Genomic DNA, 13,811 nt, shown 5'->3' with positions numbered 1-13,811 from the left:
GCTTTATACTAATTTCAAAGAATAGCCGTAAGACGATTAAATCCACCTAAATTGCATTTATAGATTTACAGGAAGTATTTGGTAATGCAGAATGGAATAAAAAAATTATTTAAAACTTCAACACACGAGAACTATTTACATTTTTACAAGGATCAGATGACATTATAAGAGTAGAAAATAAGGGAAGGTAAGTTCTAATGTATTATGGAGTAAGTCAACAATGTAGTCTGTAATGTTGGCTTTCAAGTTATATAAAAGAAGGAATACAGGCATTAAAAGAGAACAGGAATTAAAAACTAAAGGAGTGAAGTAACTACTGAAGGAAATCAAAGGGAAATCAAGGGAAGTCAAAATGTATTATTTAAAAATTGTGTAATATAAACTGTAGAAAATACAACACAATCACCAATGGAGGTTAAAAAAATGAATTTAATAATAAAAGGTTGTGGAATTTTATTATTCAGATAATAAGATTACAAAAAATGGATGAAGTAAGGTAGAATCAAAAGCAGACTGGCACAAGCAAGGAGAGCATTTGCACAAGAAAGAAATCTGTTAAATCTAAAACACTACATCACTAACAATATATAAGAATCAGAAAAAAATTCTTTAAAAATGTACATGTGGAGTTTTGAACTTTTATAGTAAAGAACTATGAATAGGATAACCCTAAAGGAAAAGAATCTCGACCTTTGAAATGCAGTGTTGCAGGAGGATATTGAAAATTTGCTCATTGATAGTATTAAAATATAAAATACTATATTTACCTCAACTTCTTCCCCTGTAGTAGCCATTATTGCTTTTACAAGATCTATAGCTCCTTCTTCCCCACACAAATGTACCTCTTCTGCAGCAATTCCCAACAGTGCTCTTGTCCATGCCCAACCTCTTGCATTGTCCCTCATCATTTGAATTTCATCTATTATTGCAACTTCATCTGCAATTATTTTTTCTTAAATTAGATTAAAAATAGGAAAAGATAATAAATATACACAAAACAGAGAAAAATTCTTCAAATGGAATAGTTGTAATAATTTTATTTACCCAATTTTAGTATTCAATATTCCTCGTTGAAAACACTCAGGATCTTACCCAGGTTTTAAAGGATAGTTACGCAGAATAGTTAATTGTTCTATTATCATTTATAATCTAATTTTATTTTGGACTGATGAATTAATTCACAATAGCTTACAGAAAAAGCTTGTACATGAGAATACAAAGTTAGAAATTTGAAGCATATGACAATTGGCATTTCTGACCAGGAATTGAACCTGGGACCTCCAGATGGAAGACCGAGGGATTACCACTCTGCCATGGAGACCAGCAACAAATTAGACCAAATAATTTTTATTTTACCTATAAAAAGCTACCTTACACCACAAAAGGCAGACATTAAATATGTCAAAAGACAACTAGATGAACAAGCCAATAAATTGTGATTGATTTAAATATTGTTAAAAGAAATTTAATATGCTTCCTTGGGTAAGAAACATTAAAATGATTTAATGATTTTTTTTCATTTCATAAAATGTTTTTATGAATTTCCTAAAGTAAATAAAAGTATTTTATTTCATCATGACTGTAGGCACTCCCTGCATAAAGTTTTAGACAAAATAAAATCTAATATTTACTCCAATATGTAAAATAATAATGCATCCTGTTGAGCCAATTTCAAATCATTCCAGCCAATGTTTTAAACACATTAGAACAAACATATGTAATTATTAATAGAAATTGCATCCAATTAGCAAGAAATGAATCAAGATATAACATTTTAAAAAATTCTAATCTCAGCAGACAACATACAAAAATGAAATAAATTAATTTTTTTGTTGTATAACAGACATTTCATTCTTCCAAAACCTACCCTATTTTTTGTTTCATAAAACAACAAAAATTTGAAAAAATAAACATTTTAAAACAAGAGGATGATCAATGAAAAACTTACTTGTGTAATTTTCTCCAACATCAAATAATTCAATTCCAATATTTCATTTAAATCTGTCTAAATTTATTCATCATGGGACAGGCAGAGATGCAGAACAATGAATGGACTAACTACCTCATTTCATTTACTAACTAACTACAGCACTTATACATGAAGTAGCTTGAAAAAATTTCCAGAATAATTTATTTTTCAAAAACTATGTATATTAAACATGTTCAATGCTTTGGTGAAATGTAACAGTTTTACTAATCTGTTATAGTCACCAGTAATTCGTGCATAGATTTCAACATGGTGCTATGTAAGGCATCGCACTCTGTGAATCATAAGACCTTGCCAATGGTGGGGGGCTTGAGTGCTCAGTGACAGAGTAGCTGGAACAAAGGTGTAACCATATTGGAGAGGTATCTGTTGAGAGCCACACTAAAGAATGATTCGTGAAAGAGGGCAGCAGCTCTTTCAGTAGTTGTTAAGGATGGAGGTCAGGAGGACCCTAACACCCATATCAACATCACTCAGTCTTCGGAATACTACGCAGCTGAAAGCAATGGAAAACTACAGCTGTTTTTTTTCTCAAAGAAAATGTAGCTCTTTGCATTTTCACATAACAAAGATGGAGGCGCCTTCCTTGGTAAATGTTCCAGAGGTAAACTAGTCCCCCTTTCGGATCTCTAGGTGAGGACTACTAAGAAAGGGCTCACCAGAAAATTAAAACATAACATTCTACGAGTCGAAGCATGGAATGTTAGAAGTCAAAAAAAAGGTTGGTAGGTAAAAAAATTTAAAGAGCAAAATGGATAGGTTAAATATAAATATAGTAGTAATTAGCGAGGTTCGGTGGGAAAAGGAAAACGACTTTTGGTCAGGTAATTTTAGAATAATTAACACAGCTCAAATAAAGGGCAGGCAGGAGTAGGTTTTGTAATGAACAAGAAAACAGGGAAGAGAGCAGAGTATTTCAAAATACTTAGTGATAGAATCAATGTTAACAAAGAGAAAATCAAAACCTAAGCCGACAATGATTGTTAGTGTCTATATGCCTATAAGTGTCCATGATGATGATGAGGTTGAGTGTCTATACGAAGAAATTGATGAAGCAATTAAACACATAAAAGGGGATGAAAATTTAATGATAGTTGGAGATTAGAATGCAAGCATCAGAAAAGGCAAGGAATGAAATATTGTGGGTGAATACGGGCTGGGCAAAAGAATGAAAGATGGGACTGACTTTTGAGTTTTGCACGTAGTATAATTTAGTAATTGCCAACACCCAGTTTAAAGATCATAATAGAAGAATATATACATAGAAAAAGCCAGATGATACTGCAAGGTATCAGACAGATTATATAATGGTTAAACAAAGATTTAGAAATCAACTTGTTGACTGCAAACCTTATCCAGCAGCAGACATTGATAGCAACCACAATTTAATGATAATGAAATGTAGATTAGAGTTTAAAAACCTGAAGAAAAGGTGTCAGATGAATCAGTGGAATTTAGAGAAACTTGAGGAAGAGGTAAAGAAGATTTTTGAGGAGGACATTGCAAGAGGTTTGAGTAAAAAAGATAATTCCAAGGTAGAAAATACAGAAGAAGAATGGGAGAATATTAAAAAGGAAATTCTTAAATCAACAGAAGTGAACTGAGACAGAAAAAAGAGAACTGGTAGAAAACCTTGGATATCAGAGGATATATTTTAACTGATGGATGAACGTAGAAAGTATAAGAAAGCTACTGATGAAGAAGGTAAAAGGAACTATACAATTAAGAGATACTATAAGTGCAAATTATCGAAAGAAGAGTGGATTAAAGAAAAGTGTTCAAAAGTGGAAAGAGAAATGATCATTGGTAAAATAGACAGAACATAGAGGAAAGTTCACGAGAATTTTGTGGTACATAAGTTAAAATCTAATAATGTGTTAATAAAGATGGTACACTGATTTACAATATGAAAGAAAAGGTCAATAGGTGGGTGGAATGTATTGAAGAGTTATATGGAGGAAATGAATTAGAAACTGATGTTACAGAGGAAGTTGAAGAGGATGAAAAGGAAGATACAATACTGAAATCTGAATTTAATAGAATATTTAAAGTTCTGAATGGCAGAAAGGCTCCTGGGATAGACAGGATACCTGCAGAATTACTGGGCAGTACAGGTGAGGAAGCGATAGATAGATTATATAAAATGGTGTGTAATATTTACGAAAGGGGAAGTTCCATTAGACTTCAAAAAGAATGTTATTGTCATGATACCACAGAAAGCAGGAGCAGATAAATCTGAAGAATATAGAACAAATAGCTTAGCGTTATTCTGTACAGAAGAATTAAGAATAAAGTGGAAGAAGTGTTAGGAGAAAACCAATTTGGTTTCAGGAAAAATATACGGACAAGAGAAGCAATTTTAGCGCTCCGATTAATAGTAAAAGGAAGATTAAAAAAAAAACAAACAAACATACATGGCATTTATAGACTTAGAAAAGGCATTTGATAACGTAGACTGGAATAAAATGTTCAGCATTTAAAAAAAATTAGGGTTCAAGTATAAAGACAGAAGAACAATTGCTAACATTTACAGGAACCAAACTGCAACAGTAATAATCAAAGAGACTAAGAAAGAAGCAGTAATAAAATAGGGAGTCAGACAAGCATGTTCCCTAACCCAGTTACTTTTTATCTTTATATAGAACTAGCAGTTAATGATGTTAAAGAACAGTTGAGAGCAGTTTAAAGCTTGGTGACTCGGCCATATCATGTGTTTGCATGTTGTGTATTTAATTAATGAATAAAAAACATGTTTAATGAAATACAAACAAATTATGTTAAAAGAAGAAAAAACGAATGTTTAATATCACATGGTGCCAGACAGCAGCGCTGCCTGAACACACATCTTCTTCTTAATAAAGCTTGTAATACTGAATATCTTTCTTTACATTTTATTTATTATTTTATTGTAATTTATTACCTTGAAATATTTTTTTCAATTAAAATTACTTAAGTTATATTAACATTAAAAAATTAAGTAGTAGAATTCTCCTATTATGTCAGCAACTTAGAAAGTTACATTGGCGAAACGTGTACTCTCAACTAACATCTGACATAGCAGACATATTAAAAGATTTTGCATTATATTTCCTTCAAAATATAACTTTGTTAGTTACATATTTTAATGATGTTCAAAAAGATTTTGGAAATTTTTCTGGCCGTTCTTAGGGACCTTTGCTTTTTATAGACTTTCAAAACCAATTTCAGATAAGGAGGTAAGTAAAATTCAGTAGGTAGAATGGGATGATCCATACATATATTAAATTGAATCATGTAAGATATCATTTTTGCCAGAGCTCAGATTGATGTGCTGAGCTACAGTCATGTAAAAAACGGTTTGGTTTCTAATTTTCACGATATTTCTTTCTGATTACATCCTTTAGACAATGAAGGCTACCAACAAACATTTTCATTTTCATTATTTTGCATTTCAGAATGAACTCATGATAGACAATAACCTGGAAATCAAGGAATCAATATAACTCTTCCTTTGCACTTTTCCAAATGAAATTTCTGTAGGAGAAAATACAGAATCTCCAATAAATCCTTTTACTCTTAGAAAAATATATATTGTGGACTTTATACAAATTTTGAACATTTATATACATTTTTACTTACAAATTTTTATCTCGTTTTATGAGTTCGTCATCGTAGTGAACACATAGACCTACATGTATCCACGTAATTTTTTGACATGTTGCAAGCATCTCTATAGGTATGTTTCAAGATTTCACTGTTACACAATTCTTCATTTTTTTGAGTATCAATTTTCAGATACATAGGTTTTGTGATTATTTCCCACAATGAGTTGTCATATGTGACAAGGTCGGAGCTTCATAGTGGCCATTGTAATGGGACTGGTGATGCTTGTAAAGAACCACAGATGACTCAGCAGCTTGGAATTTGTTCATCTAGGAAATGAGCTAGAGCTCCATCTTGCTATATTACCCAGACAGACATGTTTACAATATCCTTCTCTTGAAGTTGAGGTATTTATTACCCATCTTTCCAACATTTGAAAAAAGAAACACCATCACATACTCAAAAAAATGTAGGCCAAACAATATGGGTTGGGAAGATATCCCAGCCCATGTTGTGGATTCCTCTTAGACTTATACACAAAATGAGAATCTTCTTAGTCCAGAAAACCACGTTCCTGGCTCAAAAACTGTGATAAATTAAACATTTTATCAGAAACAAGGCTCTTATGTGTGATACCAGATTTGGAAATCATGCTAATAAGCACAGCAGGCTGCAAATGCTGCTACATGTCTTTTACAAAAGTTGGCCAAAATAGTTTCATATTTAGTCTTTTATAACATGATCATGCATTAATGACCACAGTATCTTGTTCTTTAGCAAGTGAGTGCTATGTGTAACCTTGAGAGTAGAGATACCAACCTAAGTAAAAAAAATTATTCTTAAGAACTGCATACCACATAACTTTCAAAACTGTAGGGAGACATCAATTGAAGAGAGAAGTACAGGAGCTTCTTGATCATACTCCAGATTTTCATTCTGACAACAGATATTTTTATGTGTAGTTAACAATAAAAACACTATTCTTGTTTCCTATGATTATAATATTCAGAAAATTTTTATCTTTTTCAACCACAGAGATACAGTCTTCCATCAGAGTCATTCTTGCTTTCTTCTCATCTACAGATACTTAAATGATTTTTACAAATACATAATGAATTTTATGATTAATGATTGCTGTGGTAAATCCCTGTTGTTATTCCAGCTTTTGATACTATTCCCTCAACAGAAACAGATTTCTATCACTTCAAACAATATTTTGAAATGTTTTTTTAATTTATCACAGTCAACTAATATCCACTACAACCATCACCACCATGCTTGTGCCAATCATTAATTTTTTTTTCATTCCTGTTCTGCCAAATAAAATTTTAAGCGGCATTAAAAGCTCCGATAGGATTTTTTTAAGAAAAACACAAAAGTTGACATTAGCAAATTGATGAATTACAAACATTTTGAACTGAAATAATGTGAGACAAATATTACACAAACAGCTGACATTTTTTGGAAAAAAACAACAGATATCAGCAGCTATGCTGTAATATCATGATCACTTCCAACTTATAAAATAAAGACTTCTAAATCCCAACTACTATTTCTAACAGAATTTGCCAATTCTGACAATTTTCTGAAGATAATCATACTTCATATTACAGTAAATATATTATTACACAGTTTATATTCACAAATACTCTTCTTTTCATATTCATATATAAAACCAACAGCTTCATATAAAAACTCAGTGCGTTTCATAGAATGAAATTTTACTAATTAATATCAAACGAGATAAAAAAATAACATAATTATTTTACATGTGCTTAGCCTTTGTTTAAGGTCTTTCAGCATTTTGTGCAGTTTCAGCCTTTGTTCGGATATGTTTAAAAGATAAATTTTTCCATCTCTGAACAAAAAACCAATATTGATTATTAACCATAAAAAACAATAATGGCATCATAAAATTCTTGAAAAACAGATACTTCTTAAAAAAAAATTTAATTTTTTCTTGAAAAATAAAATCTCTGATTATTTTTTTAAATTACTCTTAATTTCATAAAAATAACTACAACTAATGCAGTATTTTTTTCATAAATTTTGAATTACCAGATTCAACTTAACAATACATACAGAATTTATTGAAAAAAATTTTTGAATACTGAATTTCACAAAGTAGTATTTACATTATATACTTACAAGTATTATTATTTACAGAAGTCATTTCAACTGTACAAGATATATGGTTTGCTGGTTTATCAGGCGATACAGCATACTTCCTTTCCTCACCAGTTACTAAATCACATGGGGTACCCTACAAAAAATATCTACAACAATTAAACATACTCAGAAATTAAAGAGTGTGTAATTTAACACACATACACAGCAATTACATTTTGAAATCAAATTAAATATTTACACTGAGATATTGTAATGTTATACATACATCTCAGTTTTTATATCCTACCTCCATTATTAAATAACCAAAAGTCAAAATTTAAACCTACATCTCAACTTAACATGAAATTAAACTCCAAGATTTTACATGCACACATCAGAAATGAATATTAAGCATAACAGCTACAAAGCACAGTGTACAGATATTAGTGAATGAATTGTCAAAAACCTCCATGGATAATAAGTTAAAACAGGAAACTGAAAAGTTAATTAAATTTTAAACGTATTAAATAATGCAAAAGTGCTGTGAACAATTGTTGAAAATTTCTACAATCATTACTCAAAACCAGGTAGTATTTGTGGATTAATAGGGCACAGGGTGGATCCAAATATATACAGAGGTATGGCGACAACACGCATTCCACATTCTAAATACATTAATTGTGCGGATATAATTTATCAGTACAGAGGAATAATATAAATCTTAAAATCATATATGAGTATCTTAAAAACATATAAATCTTATGAACATACTTGGACAGCAGATAGCAGAATTTGCATATATGTTCATATTATTTTAAAACAGAATACAACTTTAAAAAATTGAAAAATTATAAAATAAATATGTTTTAATGTAGTTATAGAAATCAAAACCAACTGAAGATATGGGATCCCGTGAAAATCAATTATTGGAAATTAATATGAAAAGTTAATTACTATGTTTTGGTAGTCTATATTTCACATACTATTTAATTTTGTTAACAAAGTGACCAATATGTTAATGAATTATTTAAATTTTCAAAACTAAAAATATATATATATATATATTTATAGTTGAAGAAAACCCAACTAAAGGCATTAGCACTGTGGAAATAATTTATGAAGGTTATAAAAGGAATTTTAGGCAACTAAAAAGAAAAAACTGCAAAACCCTAGTGCAAAAGATTTTTATATCCTATTAGCAGATCCAGCAATGCTTTGCTCTTGCTAGATTTGAGTATGTATATACATAGATCTATATATATTTTAGAATATATTTAAATATAAATATATATTTATATATTTTTTTAAAACTATATATATTATAGATTAAATGAACACAATTGAAGGTTTGCTAAAACAGGACATTACAGAACTTCACACAAAATTTGACCTTTCCCTTATCCCTTTTTTCTGTTTTCCCCTTTTCCCATGCATAAATCGGTACAGTAGTTTTTTAATCTATAGCGGACACACATACAAACATTGCCTTTTACATATATAGAATAAGAAAGTACATTTGTATATTTGTTTGTTTCATAAATATCTTGATACTGGCAACATCTAGTGGGTATAGTTTTTGCAAAAACTTTTTTTCTCACATAACTAATATATAATCTGAATAAGAGCCAGATCAGACCATGAATACAATTTTTCAAAATATCTCGACCCCCATCACCACCTAGCAGGTTCAAACTAATTCAGAAACCTTCATGGGCATGCCCACAACTCACCAAAGTTTCCTTGCAATCAGATAAATGGTATAGAAATGCATATGAGACAAACAAACATTAATTTATATATATATATATATATATATATATATATATATATGTATAAGATGAAGCCATGGAATGTTCTGCGAATAGTACACTTTCTGCATTTGCATACTGATTTCTTCAGGAATATTAGCGCAGTTAGCAACAAACACAGAGAAAGATTTTATTAAGACCGTGAAGACCCAATAACAAGGCTGCTGGAAATCTATAATGATACATGACTTCTGTTGCTTTATGAGAAAAGAAGTTCCATATAAAATTAAAAAAAAAGAAAGTTTTATCATATTTTGAGAACATTAACATAATTTGTTATTTTCATTTTACATAGCCTAATATATAATTGAGTTGAAAAAATGCTATTTTATGATAAATAAAGAGGGTTCTTCATAAAGTGAATGTTCAAATTATTATTTTTTGGCAGTTTTATATACATACAATACTGCTCATAATAAAATATTATAGTGTTACAGCTTCATTGCAATTCTTCTTCTTTTTTTTTAATTTCCTATGGAAAAATAAATTAGAAATAATTTCTTTGGTAATGTAAAGTTATTTTTAATAGTCCAATGTTATAGATGAAATCAACAACAATAAAAAATGTTGACAATACTAACTTAAATTTTTTTTTAAATTGTAGAATTTTAAATTGCATCATGTTTTAATTATTCTTTAAAGATTAAATCTTAAAAATACAACACATAAAAATAAAACTACACAGTTGTATAGTAAACAAAAAACTGAAGCATGAAAAGACTCCTCACTATTGCTGATCTTTACTAAATCTGAGCTGTATACACACCTACAGAAAATGTAAATAAAGTATTATGGAAGAAGAGGAAGAAACCCGTATGATTTACAATCATGGGATTCTCTACATCAGAAATATTTATAAATTCATGAATAGTAAATTAATTTTTTTCAGGATTTAACTATTTTTTATGTTTATGTTTAAATTCTATTAAATAAACCACCTAGTACTAATATTGGGATATGACATATCTTACCTTAATTTTCAAGAAAGTACTTTTGCAGGATTCTGCATCCTCAGTCATGAAAGAAATAATTTCATTATTGTATAATAAAAATACCAAAATAATGATAATTGCATACTAACTTATAAAACTTGCAATCTGCTGAAGTTTTTTAAGAACATTTAATACATAAACATAAAAATGAACAATTTCCAGCACAATAAAGCCATGATAAAAACAAATGTTTTTGCCAAACGTTTCTGAATAAAACAGAGATTAACAAGGATACTATAGGAGAAATTGCATAAATACTGAACTATTATAATAATACACATTTAAAATTACAAAAAAAAAGCTTACGACCACTCATTTTTGATTATATAAGAAATCTAATTGAAATTATTATAGAAAAACATAACTATAACCTAAAAAGACTCATGAAAACAAGATTTATAATTTAATCAAAATTAAAAATAAAGATAAAGATATAAGTAATTATGGTTCAGAATGTTTTAATCAGAAACAATATGTTAATAATAATTCAAATACATTTAAACCTAATTTTATACATTCTCAGGAAAATTTGGATAACATACGTAATAAATTATTAAACTTAACAAATATCAATTTTAATGATAATGGAAAATTAGTTATTACTAACACATTTAAATTTAACTTAACTGATAATAATATAACTAACATTGTTAAGAACATTATTGTAGGTTATGATATAATGAATCCTACAAATAAGGAACAATTAGAAAACATTATCATCTACAATATCCAAAAAATTGAAAATACAAACTTTACTAATAATCCACTTAACAATAAACAAATAATTTACCAGTAAAAAAACAAATTAAATACAAACAATCTTTTAATAGTAAAATCAGATAAAACAAATACACCAATTATCATGACTTTTGGTCCAGTTGATTGCAATCAAAAGGGGAGGTGCATAACTAGATGTTACAACAGTCATAAATTCAAAATTCAAACATCCTAAGACTAATCATTTTTTAATTATGCGAGATACACACGTACATATGTACAGACATCATGCCAAAACTAGTCAAAATGGATTCAGGATGGTCAAAATGATATTTCTGTTAAAATTTGAAAACCAAAATTTTACGCAATCACAATACTTCCTTTACTTTGTACAAGGAAGTAAAAATCAAATCATCTTATTCTCATAAAATTAACAGTTATATAAATATGATTAATAGAGCAATCATATACACACATAGTTAAATGATGAAATAAACATCATAAAACACATCAGTTAAGAATGGATAAGATACTTACTACTTTAATTAACAATATTTATAAAAAACAGCTTTACTTTATAAACAATACGTAATAAGACACAAAACAGTGAAAAAATATACATAAATCATTTATATACTAATAATATCATTGAATATTACTAAAATTTACAGCAAACAATACTTAAACCAGCACATAAACCTAATAACTGCATAATAAAATATTTAAAAAACAAAAATAATTATTATTATCTTTTATGACCAAATAAGATCACTTTAGTCAGTCCATTATCAAAGTCTCTTCAATGGAACTGTTTGGGCCTTGCGGTCCTCCCAGTATTTTTTCACATGTTCCAATCTTTGTGCCCTTTCTAGTGTTGATAATGTTCAAGCTGTGAGTTTTTTCTTCTGAGTGTGAAACAAGTGTTATTTTTGTTCATGATATTCTTGTTTAACTTTATCTTATCTGTGGTGTCTTCTGGTATAAGGCCAATTTCCTTCAGATTCTCTCAGCATCCTGTCTTAGTGTTTTTCAAATCGAGATTGTACTGTACTAGCTGTTTCAGAAGTCTTAAATCTTGCGCCCTCATGATATGGTCAAAGAATCCTAGTCTCCTCTTACGATGGTATCAGCGATGGATTCTAACTTTGTACAAGACTTTATTGGGCACAATCCACCACTGCCCGTCTTTCTGGTACTTTTTACTGATGGAGGTTCTTCCAATTCTTCTTTCTGGAGTTTGTCCATCTTTGATTGTTCGTTCACATAGTACAGTGTTTCTGCTGTATAATTGGCTTCTGGTTTTATAACTGTGATGTAGGGTTGTCATATTTTTGTGTTTATTGATAGGAATTTTTTACTGTAAGTACTCCAGGTTAATTTTTTATCTTTAGCTAGTTTGTTTCTTCTTATTTGGATCAAGGTTTTTTCGTTTAGGTTGTTTGTTATTATTTTTCTGAGGTATTTAAATCGGGTTACTTTTAACATACTACTTCTTTTAACATTTATGTTTACTTCTTTAAACCGTGTTGGTTTTGGGGCATAATTTCTGTCTTTTTGAATTATAATTTGAAGCCAACTTTATTTGCAATGTTTTGGTTCTAATACCTGTGATTTAATTTCGTTGCTAGCAGTGCCAAGTCATCAGCAAAGCCAAAACGGTCTGTTTTGATTTTTCAGCCATTTTTACTTTTGGGGGCACTTTTTAAGCCACTCCCTCATTATCTTTTTTATAGTGCAGTTGAATAATAGCAGTGAAAGTCCATCACCTTGGCACAGTCCTGTTTTGATCTCAAATAGTTCCAAGAGCACGCCTCTGAACTTCGACTTAGTGTTTGTGTGGGTCAGTTTTATCATGTTTATTAATTTGGTATGTAGTCCAAGGTGTCTAATAATATTTAGTAGGGATTCCCTGTGAATGCAGTCATAAACATTCTTGAAATCTACAAATGTTATCATCATGTCTCAATTTCTTTTTCTGTTGTAATCCATTATTAGCTTGAGACTCATGATCTGGTAGGGACAGCTCTTCCAGGGTCTGAAACCTCCCTGGTATTCTCTTAGTTCTTTCTCAAGCTGTGAACTGATGTTGTCGAGGATGATTCTTGAAAGAATTTTGTATGTTATATCTAGGAGTGAGATTACCCTGTAATTGTTAGGGTCTGAAAATGAGGGCTGTTGTCCAGTGTTCTGGTAGTTCTTTGATCCAGATGTTGACAAGCTGTTAATGAAGGGCAATTTTTGCTGATCTTCCTGCATGTTTCCAGATCTCTACAATAGTTTGATTTTCTCCCACTGCTTTGTAATTCTTCATCTCAGCCAGTGCTTGGTAGACTTCTTTTATTGTGGGAGGGCTGATATTTTCTGGTGATGTTGGTGTTATTTAGGAGTTCTGTCGATTCTTCACAATTTAGGAGTTTGTTGAAATATTTAGCTAGGATTTTCATGTTGTCTTTATTATTATGGGCCAGTTTACCATTTTCGTTCTTTATTAGTAGCATTGGGGGTTCATATTTTTGGAACTGATTTTTGAAGGTTTTGTAGTAGGCTCTCAACTCTGTTTTACTGAATTGATAATAATAAAATAAATAATCTATGTAGAATTTATAAAATTATATG

The 13,811-nt window shown here is 29.8% G+C and overlaps 1 protein-coding gene across 1 annotated transcript in view; it reads right to left on the bottom strand.

Moving 5' to 3' along the window:
- The window catches only part of Suv3 (Suv3 RNA helicase), a 65,372-nt gene that overhangs the window by 45,314 nt on the left and 6,247 nt on the right, over positions 1-13,811 (bottom strand). The window contains exons 4-5 of the mRNA XM_075368131.1: positions 7,718-7,832; positions 768-937 (exon numbers count right to left, since the gene is read on the bottom strand). Coding sequence (XP_075224246.1) covers positions 768-937; positions 7,718-7,832 — 285 coding nt within the window. The remainder of the gene's footprint in view (positions 1-767; positions 938-7,717; positions 7,833-13,811) is intronic.

The sequence above is a fragment of the Lycorma delicatula genome, chromosome 1 (assembly GCF_047948215.1).
Source record: "Lycorma delicatula isolate Av1 chromosome 1, ASM4794821v1, whole genome shotgun sequence".
Lineage (NCBI taxonomy): Eukaryota > Metazoa > Arthropoda > Insecta > Hemiptera > Fulgoridae > Lycorma > Lycorma delicatula.
This window is presented reverse-complemented; position numbering and strand designations above follow the sequence as displayed.